Genomic DNA, 12,760 nt, shown 5'->3' on the forward strand with positions numbered 1-12,760 from the left:
GAGAAAACCTTTTTTAAAAATCATAAAGAAGAAGGAGGTCACTGAGCCAGGATCTGGGATGGAGGGAGAGTTCAGATCCGCGAGAGGCCTACTCGGGCAGTTCCTTGCACGGCAAGGGTCCTCACCCTCTGCCCTTTTTGAGGGATGCACAGGACCCAGGGGGAGAAGAAAGGGGATTTTCTGCTGATCAGGGTGATAAATAAAATCCTAGAGATCAATTGCGGAGGTCACAACCAGATTCATTTGTTAGCGCTAAGTTTCCTGGAGACCAGAAAAGGGAAAATATGCTTTCATCATCTGATAAAAAGAAACAGACATTTTGGGCTTTTGTTTTTGTTTTGAGATGGTATCTCTCCATCACCCAGGCTGGAACTCAGTGGTGTGATCTCAGCTCACTGCAACCTTGTCCTCCTGGGTTCAAATAATTCTCCTGCCTCAGCCTCCTGAGTAGCTGGGACTACAGGCGCGTGTTACCACGCCTGGCTAATTTCTGTATTTTTAGTAGAGATGGAGTTTCACCATGTTGGCTAGGCTGGTCTCCAACTCCTGCCCTCAAGTGATCCGCTTGCTTGGGTTCCCAAAGTGCTTGGATTACAGACGTGAGCCACCATGCCCAGCCAGTTATCACAGTAGTTTTTAGGAGGAAGAAAACGAAAACTCCCTTTTTCTTGGGAAATCCAGGTTGGTCCTGTGTGTGGCTGTGCCCTGGAGAGGCTGCGTGGCCTCTGCCAATCATTTGACTACTCTGGTCCTCAACTTCCTCAGCTGCAGATGAAAGGGTGGAGCTCAGGGACCTCTAATATCCCTTCGGAGTCCAACATTCTCTGGTCAGATGGTGCATCTAGAACCCCTCTGGATTGAGATCCTGACATTGGCCTCAAAGAGCAAGGAACAGCCATCCCAGAGCATTAGCTATTTTCTTTCCAGGCTTGCTGCTTTTGTGGCTTTGAAGCATTCAGAACCCACAAATGCTCATCAGAGTGACTGCGCCGCTCAAGCAAGCACTAAAACCCCAGCAGTCAGCACGAAGTCAAGGCTGGCTGCCGCTGCGAGTCAGCTTCCCGCAATAAGCAGCCGGTGGCAGCTGACGGGCTGTCACTCCAGCCGTGCCCACAGCCACAAACACCACCCCAGTTCCCAAGCAATCACAGGGTGTCCGCTCTCAGCACCAGGAAGCTTCTAGATAAGGCTGCCGCTGGGTTGGAAGAGCACTTGAAGAAATGCTATGTGCTGCCTGAAAAAGCCCCCCTGCTCTGAGAGGGAGCACGGACTTTCCTGCCAACCCGTCCCAAAAAGAGTTGCAAGATGCAGAAGTGAGAGAGGCCCCCGGCTCCCAGCGTACTGGCCACACAACAAATTGCTGTGCAGTGAGTTTGTGTCTTGCAAATCAAGTGGAGGGAAATTGGTTTCTGCCTGCCCAATGCTCTCTCCCCCTCTCCTGGATTCCCATCTGGCCCTCAAGCACTTTCTCCCTCTGTATTGCCCAGAATGGATCTGACCTAACTTTCTCTAATAAACTCATTCACACCAGGTGAGAAGGATCCACACAGCTTTAGAACCTTCACTGAATGGTGTGCAAAATCTGCAGGAGGAGGAAATCTAATGGCTAATGGTCATTTTCAGGCATTTGCATGAGGAAATATTTGGTGACCCTCCCCCTCTTCCCTACACACACATACTGTGGCAAGGCTGGCTGTGCTGATAGGCAAAGATTTGGCCAAGTGTGCCCATTGGCTGTTTGGGGTGCAGGGCTAGCCTGACCTAAATAGGAGGTAGGTAATGTTCCCTTTGCTGCCCCTCTCTCATTTCTCAAACATCCAAGGCACCTGCTATATTTGCTGTCCAAGGCCCCCACATAAAAGAAGCGTTAGAGCCCTTCCATTGTCCATCGTGACTTTGGGTGACTTTCCTCTGCTAGTTATGGCAAAGCAATATGCCTAATCTGTGAATGGGCTAATGCACTCCCAATCCCAGGTAGAATACTTGTGTTTGGACAAGAACCTCCTGAAAATGATGCCCTGACACAATGGGAGAGCTGGAATTTTGGGAACGAAGGGTGGGGCTGTGGAGAGATTTGGGGACGTGTGGGTCAGGGACTCTGCACGTGACACCTGCAGAAGTCACGCCCTCCTCTAGGTGGCAAGGATCTGTTTCATGAGCCGGCGTCTGCAGTGGCTCTGAGGCCTCCCCTGGAAATGAATGTGCTAGAATAGAATTAATCAAAACAGGAGGCCGGGCGGAGGAGCAAGAGAGGAGGGAAAAATTGCTGGCAGGGAAGGAGGACAGGAACACAATAAAAAAGCAGCGGGGGGAGTTTGCTCACCGACTAAAATCATTTCTGTATGGAGCCAAGATCAACTCATCTGTTGGACTTGAAATTTTGCTCCTTCATGTTGTCAGAAGTGTTTGTGGCTCCAAGTAGCAGTCCCTCCAGCCTGGGTGACATGGCCAGAAAGTTTCAAGACCTTTCAAGGCAAGGATCAGAAGACCAGGAAGTGTGAGAGTGATATATAAAACTTGAACTTGGCTGCTTTCCATAAAGCACAGCCGCAGCTTCACCAGATGCAGCTGGAACTGTAATTGGTTAAATTGTAATTGGTTCTGCTCTTGTGGGCTAATGGTTGGGCGGGGGAAATGTGTTTTGTTTCCTTTTGCTTTTTGTAAAGCTTAACTGTGAGGCAGGCTTCTTTGTCCACCTTTGAAATGGTGGGATGGCAAAGGGGCTATTTGTTTTATTTTTATTTTTGAGACAGGATCTGACCCTGTCACCCTGATCACAGCCTGGGTGACAGGGCCAGACCCTGTGTGAGGGCAGTGGTGCCATCACAACTCATCATAGCCTCAAACTCCTGGGCTCAGGTGATTCTCCCACCTCAGCCCCCCGAGTAGCTGGGACCACAGGCACACACCACCACACCTGGCTACTTTGGTGGGTTTGGTTTTGTGGTAGAGATAGCGTTTCACCATGTTGCCCAGGTTGGTCTCAAAATCCTGGGCTCAAGCAACCAGCCTGCTTCAGCCTCCCAAAGTGTAGGGTCCAGCCCTACAGGGTCCTTGCGAGCCCGCTCTACTGGTGTGGAGACGAGAAACTATAGAATAAAAGACACAAGAAATGGAGATAGAGAAAAGAGAGTTTGGGCCCGGGGTCCACTGCCAACCAAAGTGCGTAGTCCGGCAGGGGCCCTGAGTGCCTGGATGCTCTGACTTTTGTTGAGTATAAAGCTGGGGGCAAGGTAGGTAGGGCGTGGCATTGGTGGTCAGTGATAGGGTCAAGCACATCCTGTGTCATAGGGATGGGGGCCCAAGGCTTTCTAGTAGCCGAGATGAGGTAAGGAGCATAATGCGTCAACACTTTTCCATACTTGTCAAGAAAGAACAAAGACATTAAGATTTATATTACTTTGGCCGGGTGGGGTGGCTCACACCTGTAATCTCAGCACTTTGGGAGGCTGAGGCGGGTGGATCATGAGGTTAAGAGATCAACACCATCCTGGCCAACATGGTGAAACTCCAACTCTACTAAAAATACAAAAATTAGCCAGGTGTGGTGGCACTGTGGTCCCAGCTACTCCAGAGGCTGAGGCAGAAGAATTGCTTGAACCCAGGAGGCGGAGGTTGCAGTGAGCCGAGATTGCACCACTGCACTCCAGCCTGGTGACAGAGCAAGACTCCGTCTCAGGGAAAAAAAAAAAAGATTTATATTACATACAGTAGCGGAACATGAGAGTGAACATGGAATGTGACCGCTGAAGCACAGCATCACATAGACACAATTAAGCCCCGGATGTCTGTGGATGTCCCTGACAGCCATCAGGCCTACCGCAAGAGCTCAGATGAGTGGAGTTTTCTCCTAACTCCCCTGAGGAAGGAGATGTTTCAGCCATCTTGGACGTCTCCTTCCCTAACTGGCTAAACAGTGGGCACTTTCCCAGTGCTGGCACTGCCGCACAGCCGAGGAGCCTCCAGCAGCCCTTACCAGGGCAGGGTGCGGGTGACAGAGGGCTTAAAGCGTCTTGCCTTAGGGTCATTCCTTTCATAGTGTCACCCCAGGTTCACACTTCAAGACCTAAGAGGCATTAGTAAAATAATTAGAATCATCTATGAATAATTAAGATCTCCTATGAATAGCTAAAAACTAATACAGTTATATTTCTAGTTACTTTCTTTTTCATTGTTTATAGGGAAATAGGCTGTAGGGGTCTCCTACACCAAAGTGCTGCAGTTATAGGCATGAGCCACTGCGCTGGGCCAAAGGGGCTATTTTCATACTGATTTTTCTTTTTTTTTTTTTGAGATGGAGTTTCGCTCTTGTTACCCAGGCTGGAGTGCAATGGCGCGATCTCGGCTCACCGCAACCTCCGCCTCCTGGGTTCAGGCAAATTCTCCTGCCTCAACCTCCTGAGTAGCTGGGATTACAGGCACGTGCCACCATGCCCAGCTAATGTTTTTGTATTTTTAGTAGAGACGGGGTTTCACCATGTTGACCAGGATGGTCTCGATCTCTTGACCTCGTGATCCACCCGCCTCGGCCTCCCAAAGTGCTGGGATTACAGGCTTGAGCCACTGCGCCCGGCCTCATACTGATTTTTCTATTGAGGAAATCTGACAGCTGGGTGGTTGGTGGTATTCATTTCTCATATGACCTTGCTTCAAAATTTAACATCTTATCAAACATATGTCTATCTCTACAAGTGTTTAGGATGCACTGATGTTACCGATGTTACCGCTTTGCTTTTCCTGGTCACTGCTGTGAAAATTAGCTAGGGGTTGAAGCTATACAATTTTAATTAAGTGGGCTGCCTAAAGCCTGGCCACGACCTGAATTCCAAGGTCACTGTGGGTGTTGTGAGAGCTCCCTGCGTAATTCACATCTGGGAGTGGCAGGCCGGTTCTTGCCCTGCCTTTCCTCCTCTGCTCTGTGGTGACCTGAGGCGTGAAGGGGAGGCTGGGTGGCCCTACCCTGTGCCCCTTCCAACCCCTAGACGCTCTCCACTCCGTCACTTCAGTGCTATGCACACCTCAGGGCTGGGAAGGGACCTGGGCCCCCACTGGGACCGGGAGAACGCACCATATGACTAACATGCCCTTCCCGCCTCTCTGCTCTTTACAGAATGGGTTGAATGGCTTGCATCTGGCCTCTAAGGAAGGCCATGTGAAAATGGTGGTTGAACTTCTGCACAAAGAAATCATTCTAGAAACAACAACCAAGGTATGTCTCACAGGAAGTGGGGAGCTCTGCATGGAAAATTCAAGTTTGTGAGTCCTTCTTTAGAAACCAGTCCTTCAGGAGAGACCTCAGGCTTGCGTCTGAATTTCTCTTATCCTTCCAATCACGTTCTAGTTATCTGAATCCCTGAAGCCACCTGAAACACACCCTGTGTCCAGAAAGACTCAGTGGACCTTTATCTTCATCACTAGGTTACATGTCTAAAAACAGAGCCCTTTCCTGGTGGCTTTGTGCTTTCTCAGGGTCCTTGACTCTAACTTAGTGTTCAAGGGCTCCGGAAGCGCCAGGCAGGTGCCTGGAGTCAAATCCCAGCAGACGCACTTCAAACACTGCTACCCGGGACGAGTTACTCCATCACTGTGACGCCTCAGCTTCTTTGTCTATAAAATGGAGATTATAATACTCAGTGGCAGGGTTGGTATGAAAATTGATGGCATACATAAGTGCCTGGATGTATGTATTGGATGGATGTAGTTACTGCTTATTGGATGTATGTATTGATTATTGGATGTATTGATTGATTATTGATTCCTATAGCAAGGAATCAATAAATACTAGTGACCGTGTTGTTACTGAGGGTTGTAGAAAAGAATCCAGATCTCTTTCATTTCTCCTTCTCCAGCAAGTCTTCCTTGTCTGGCCACAAACTGATTTCCTCTCCTCACTAATGACCTGGAGGCGTTTGGCATGGGGTGACGTCAGGCATCCACAGTGATGTATTTCATTCCATTTCAGTAGATTATAAACACCAGTGACTCAACTTCTGAAATCCCAGAGTCATGAAATTGATACATCTATAGATTGCAAAATAACTTTTATTTCTTACATGACATGCATCTTATTTATTAAAGAGGACGCAGCCAGCAATTAAAAATAAAACGAAACAGACCAGGTGCAGTGGCTCACGCCTGTAATCCCAGCACTTTGGCAGGCCAAGGCAGGTGGATCACTTGAGGTCAGGAGTTTGAGACCAGCCTGGCCAACATGGTGAAACTCTGTCTCTACTAAAATTACAAAATTCAGCTGGGTGTGGTGGTGGGCACCTGTAATCCCAGCTACTCGGGAGACTGAGGCAGGAGAACTGCTTGAACCCAGGGGGCAGAGGTTGCAGTAAGTCCAGATTGCACCACTGCACTCCAGCCTGGGTGACTGGAGTGAGACTCTATCTTAAATAAATAAATTAATTAATTAAAACAAAGCCAGGCGTGGTGACTCATGCCTGTAATCCCTGCACTTTGGGAGGCCAAGGCGGGTGGATGACCTGGGGTCAGGAGTTTGAGACCAGCCTGGCCAACATGGTGAAACCCCATCTCTACTAAAAATACAAGAATTAGCCAGGTGTGGTGGTGTAGGTCTGTAATCCCAGCTACTCGGGAGGCTGAGGAAGGAGAATCCCTTGAGCCCAGAAGGTAGAGTTTACAGTGAGCCGAGATTGCACCACTGCACTCCAGCCTGGGTGACAGAGACAGAATCCCTCTCAAAAATAAATAAATACAATATAATAAAATAAAGCGAAACAAAAAATCATCTCCATTTGCTAATTCAAGTATTGTTTTCTCTTCTCTTACCTCCTCTGTTCCTTTCCCATGTTTTTCTTCTGGAGTTCTTTCCCCCAGACTCTTGTTTTCCATTTGCTGTTGATTACACGTGGTCTCACACATAACCTCAATTTCAGTTCCATGCAGCAAACAGTTTGCCGCCTTTCAAGCAGAGAACATAGAAGAACAATATGTAGAGAACAGATATAATTTATGGTTATGAAGTGAACTACCAAAATATTATGAACGTAGAATCATCTCTTGAGGTAAAATTCTGTAATTTTCATGTCATTTCCTGAACGTGAAAAGATCTTATTGCACTTATGGGTAAAATAAACTGAGTTGCTCTTTCTGACTGGATATGGGGTATTTTTTTCCCAAACTCCACGACAAATTCCGATTGTTCCCACCCTGCTTCTTGTGTGGACGAGGGGTGCGATTCTTTTCTCTGCACACTCCCACGTATCTGGCTGTGAGCTGTGCACCATCTGACCTGGCCGGCATGTGCTGGAGCGTCTCCTTCCCTGGCGTGCCCCCAAGTGCTGCGGAAAGACGAGGCTTCAGTGCTTTGACTATTTCCGAATTTCCTCCCCAGGTTGTGATTTTGCAAGTGAACACTTGGTGTGTCTTTTTTATTTTTAGAAATTTTCTAAGCCAACATGGCTTTGGAATGCCATCCAAAGCCATGTTGAGAGAGAGGGGAAAAAAGGTGGAACTGAAACCGTGGGCTGGGGAAGTCACAACAGATCGGGGACTGTGACGGGACTCCCAGGCAGGAGGAAGATGAGAAAAAAGAAAATGAGTAAAAAGCCAAAACCAATTTAGACTCCTAAAATATACTTAGAAATTTTAAAAGCATAAAACAAATGCATTCTCTCCCCATCCTCCGATCTCCAGCTCTTAGAGACTGGAGCTCAGCACCTAAGCTGTTAACGAACAGAGACAACTTTCATCTCTACTGGAGGAATGCTTGCTGTCTCACTCGGGGTCCCTCTTCCCCTTCCTCTTGCGTTCACTCAGCACCCAGGCAGCCATCCTTCCTGCTCTGAGCTCTGTGAGCCCCTGAAAATAGAGAAGTTGGGTGTTTGTGGAGCAAAATATAGCTAAGTAATTTTTCCTGCTCCTTTGAGGCCATGTTCTTTCATGTTGAGGGAGGGGCAGAGAAAATAGAGGCTCACAAATCCCTTTTCCTGTGACTCTCATGACTTGGTCCAGGGGTCTTCTTGAGCCTTGCAATGTGTGTGCAGATAGGGGAAAGGAGGTCCACTTCCAGAATTTTCCCTGTGTTCTTATTCCTCACTTAATGCTGCCCTTGGCCCACGGGCCCAAACGAAGATCCGTAGCCAGGGTTCCACTGCTGATGAGCTCCCCGAACAGAGAGGCCCTCCCCTCCTCCTGGCGTAAGGAATGCTCTCATATAATTGGATTTCAGGCAGGAAGGGTCGGATGGAAAGAAACATTTGATGCGAGCCTCCTGGTGTCTCTGAGGCCTCTGTGTCTCCATGCTGGCCAGGCCTGCTTCGCTCATGCCCAGATGTGTGTGGCCAGTGAACGAATGGGCCCGGGATGCCTCCTTCTTTTCCATGGGAGCCGGAAGATGCCACTTGGAGCTCAACATCCTGGTGTCTAGAAAAGTTTCTGGTGCCAACAGCCCTGCTCCATTGGGTACAACAGATGCCAAGCCTCTCAATGGAAGCTCTTTGGACTTCTATGAAAAATTATTAATGAGCTTCCAGACTTTCATATCTGGCATTTATTCTTCAATGGATACTTGAGGAAAAACCTTTTTCTTCATCACATAGAACTTGAGGAGAAATCAAAAAGACAACTTTGGGAGGCAGCAGACGGACCTGCCTGCCCTTGCCCTCCGCCTCGCTCCCCCCAACCCCACCCAGGCTTTATGGCTTTTTATGGCTTTTTTTTTTTTTAGACAGAGAGACTGGGTTTCACTATGTTTCCCAGGCTGGTCTTGAACTCGTGGACTCAAGCAGTCCTCCCGCCTTGGCCTCCCAAAGTGACGGGATTACAAATGTGAGCCACTGAGCTGAGCCCCAAGCTTTATGCTTGAATTACCAGGCAGAGTACAAGAAACAGACCTGAGCTGCTCCCAGCCCCCAGGGCATCCTCATGGGGCTGCCAACTCCACCCGAGGAAGCTGGGTCAGCAGCAGCTTGGGGGCCACACAGCTGGGGCCCAGGATGCTCCCTTCCATCTCAGTGAGGAAGCTTTTCCTCCAGGTGACAGGTGCCTCTGGACAAGGACAGAGTCTGAAGTCCCTGCTTGTCAGTTCCTAAGTTTCTTGAAATGGATCAGTTAGTGATTATGTAGTTTAGTAAAAAGAACTACATACTGTTTAAAAGTAAGGTCGTTTGAGATATCTGCTCCTTAAGTAGTGCAGGGACAGATGGATCTGACCATGTTCCCATTTTCTCCAGCCACCCTATTTGACAGAAGCATGGAGTGGAGCCTGCCCACCTCCATCCCCGAATCCCTGAATGGGGGCGCAGGTTCAGGGCACCAGGGGAGTCTACTCCCAGAGGCAGTGCTGACATTCTGGTCCAGGACCCCCAGGGGCTGGCAGGAGCCTGGCTGGAAGGCTGTGGATATCCCGGGAACAGACGGAGGCTGCTGGTCCTGTCTGCGAATTGTTGTTAAATATCCAAGGAGAATCCAGTCAAGAAAACCTGAGAACATTAAACTCATGTTCTCAGGCCGGGTGCAGTGGCCCAGAGCTCTGAGAGGCTGAGACGGGAGACCAGCCTGGGCAACAAAGTGAGAGGCCATCTCTACAAAAAATTTAAAAACTAGCCCGGTGTGGTGGCACATACCTTAGTCCCACCTACTCGGGAGGCTGAGGTGGGAGGATCACTTGAGCCCAGGAGTGGGAGGCTGAAGTGAGATCTGATGGCGCCACTGCACTCCAGTCTGGGTGTCAGAGCGAGGCCCCCAATTCTAAAAAAGCAAACAAACAAAAAACTCACTTTCTCAGGACCTGCCCTATTTCTCACTCTCCGCTATGGGTTTTTATCTTTTACAAAGTTTAAAACAATTACGTGCCTTGTTTTCTTCCGGCGTTAATTCTCTCCAGCTTTCCTCTCCTCTCCAATTTGGTGACCCCTTACTCATCACATTTCGTTACTAGCATGTTGAATATTCTTTGTGTTTTCCTTGGCCAGATTGTGTTCCATTTATTTCCTGATTTTTCTTCTCTTCCCTACATACATTGTGGAACTGGTCTTATCTTTCCTTTTCTGTCCGATACTTTCCTCTCTCCTGCCTCCCATCTCTTTGTTCCCTCTGCTGTAGTTGTGGTCTGTGGGTACCCCTGTGATGGTGCCAGAGGTGTGGGCCTGAGGGACCTGCTGGCCTTTCCCGGTGCTCACAGGCCCCTCGGTGGGCTGTGTGGCCTTGCAGCGCTGCAGGCTGAGTGGAGCTGCAGGTTTGCGGAAGGCCAGCGTGCGATGAGCCTTCCAGTGTGTGTCCCGAGGGACACCAACACGCTGTCCGCTGGGAACAGATGACACACCCACAAAGCAGATTAGGTGTTCGGAAGTTGTGTGTGTTGGCAGGGTGTGTATTTTTCTTTCCAAATTATTTTTCTTTTATTTTGAGGCAGAGTCTTGCTCTGTCACCAGGCTGGAGTATAGTGGCGCAATCTTGGTTCACTGCAACCTCCACCTCCCGGGCTCAAGCATTTCTCCTGCCTCAGCCTCCTGAGTAGCTGGGAATACAGGCACGCGCCACCACACCCAGCTAATTTTTGTATTTTTTAGTAGAGATGGGGTTTCACCATGTTGGCCAGGATGGTCTCGATCTTTTGACCCCATGATCCGCCTGCCTTGGCCCGCCAAAGTGCTGGGATTGCAGGCGTGAGCCACCGCGCCCGGCCCAGAATTATTTTTCTTTTATAAATTTTTTATGTTTAATTATTATGGATATATAATTTTAAAAAGAGTTCCTTTGACATGGCTGCACTCTCCTTCAACTGCACCTGTCAGTGTCACCTGCCCCTTCCTGCTCCACTCCTATCACACCAGCCAATGCTGGAAGTCTTCTTTTTAAATGTTTTTCTTTTTACGGATTTAGGGGATATGAGTGAGCTTTGTTCCATGGATACATTTCGTAGTGGCGAAGCCTGAGCTATTAGTGTGGCCATCACCCAAATATTGGGCATCGCACCCAAAGGATAATTTCTCATCACCCCCACCCTCCGAGTCTTCAGTGTCTGTTACTCCACCCTCTGTATGTCCACGTGCGCGCATTATGTAGCTCACACTTACGAGTGAGAACATGCAGATTTGACTTTCTGTTTCTGAGTTGCTTCATGTAAGATACTGGCTTCCAGTTCCGTCTGAGTTGCTACAGAAGACCTGATTTCCTTCTTTTTATGGCTCTTGCTGCATTATTCTTCATAGAGAACAGGTAGAGTTTCCTCCTTGAACTTTCAGTAGGATTTCAGGATGTGTGAGGGGTCAAGCACACATATGTGTCCTTTGTACCCCTTTTGGCCATGAATAAAGCCCCTAGGTCCCACAAGCAGCGCCTGTCCAAAGACCTTTGCTGGCCCCAGAGCAGGCCCAGTGGGAAACTGCATCTATTTCCTTCCCCTGTGTGTTTCAGAAGGGGAACACGGCCCTGCACATTGCGGCCCTGGCCGGGCAGGATGAGGTGGTCCGGGAGCTGGTCAACTATGGAGCCAATGTCAATGCCCAGTCGCAGGTAATGGCTCTCTGGTCTGGACTAGAGGATGTTGCCTTTCCACACGTGGTTCCTCTTTCCTGCTCCGTCGTGGGTCCATTGGCGGCCGTGTTAACACACACGCATGGGGCAGGGCCTAGATTTCTCAGCAGTGTGTCTCGGAGCAATGGTGAAGGCGTCCTTAGACCGCATGTCCTAAGCAAGTAGGGGTTGAGTTGTTATGGACCTAAGCCAAATCATATGTCCAGTTATGGCTCAAGTGGGGAGAGAAGCTGGGGACTGGGGGAATGAGGCATGGGGCGCAGCATTAATGAAATCGATGAGGAGTATGTCAGCTGAAGAGACTGGCCTACGGTGCTGAGGGGAGGCACAGACCCTGAGGCCTTTTGTAATCATCCCAGGAACGCTAGTCACCGTGACAATGAATTTCCTTAGGGGGGGTCAGGTGGGAGGAAATGGGTTGAAGAGAGCACTGTCCTCCAGATAAGAGGACATTGCGTTGGCGTCGGCCTCTCTCACATTGTGGGTGGATGCTGATGATGTCCTCTCTTGGTTTACAGAAAGGTTTTACACCCCTGTACATGGCAGCACAAGAGAACCACTTGGAAGTGGTTAAGTTTTTACTGGAAAATGGAGCTAACCAGAATGTAGCCACGGAAGTAAGTACCTTGGAAAAATGTCATCACCACTGGAAGTCTCCCAGATGTACCACCTTGCTTCAAGCGACACTTTCCTGGGAAGTGGTTGAGGTGCATACACACCCAGGACATCAAGATGGATGACCGTCAGCTCGATGCACTAATTCTGAGTACTGTCGGGCTCTGCAAGGGAGTAATGACAAATCGTGGGTCTCGAGGAAGGCCCAGACATGTACCAAAGAAATGATGTCACACTTAAAGGTGTCATTCCCACTATGGCCAGCACTTGTAACTGGAGGGAACAGGCAAAGTGCGTGCGTGTATGGCTGGCAAGTTTGCATTGGGCCGTAATGAGAAAGGCTGTTGCCACAAAACCACCATCCTCCCTTGGACAAGTCACCTTAGCTGTGCTCCTGAGTCTTGTTGTTGATGAAATGATGAAATTAGACTAGATAGAGCCAAGGAGTCTCCTGACTCTTAACTTTGGATGGTTCAATGACATGACTTTGCTATCATTCCATTTTATCAATTCACTGGGTCCTGTGCCTCTTAGTATGTCCACAACTGAGGGAATTAATAATAGTAGCTCATGGTCAAGCACAGTGGCTCATGCCTATAATCCCACTGTTTTGGGAGACCCAGGTCGGAGGACCACTTGA

The 12,760-nt window shown here is 49.0% G+C and overlaps 1 protein-coding gene across 9 annotated transcripts in view; it reads left to right on the forward strand.

The window, feature by feature from the left end:
• The window catches only part of ANK1 (ankyrin 1), a 243,700-nt gene that overhangs the window by 156,630 nt on the left and 74,310 nt on the right, over positions 1 to 12,760 (forward strand). For all 9 annotated transcript variants that reach the window (XM_032288089.1, XM_032288091.1, XM_032288095.1 and 6 more), the window contains exons 3-5: positions 5,111 to 5,209; positions 11,386 to 11,484; positions 12,024 to 12,122. In XM_032288089.1, coding sequence (XP_032143980.1) covers positions 5,111 to 5,209; positions 11,386 to 11,484; positions 12,024 to 12,122 — 297 coding nt within the window. The remainder of the gene's footprint in view (positions 1 to 5,110; positions 5,210 to 11,385; positions 11,485 to 12,023; positions 12,123 to 12,760) is intronic.

The sequence above is a fragment of the Sapajus apella genome, unplaced genomic scaffold (assembly GCF_009761245.1).
Source record: "Sapajus apella isolate SASKATOON/1434 unplaced genomic scaffold, GSC_monkey_1.0 scaffold21, whole genome shotgun sequence".
Classification (NCBI taxonomy): Eukaryota; Metazoa; Chordata; class Mammalia; order Primates; family Cebidae; genus Sapajus; species Sapajus apella.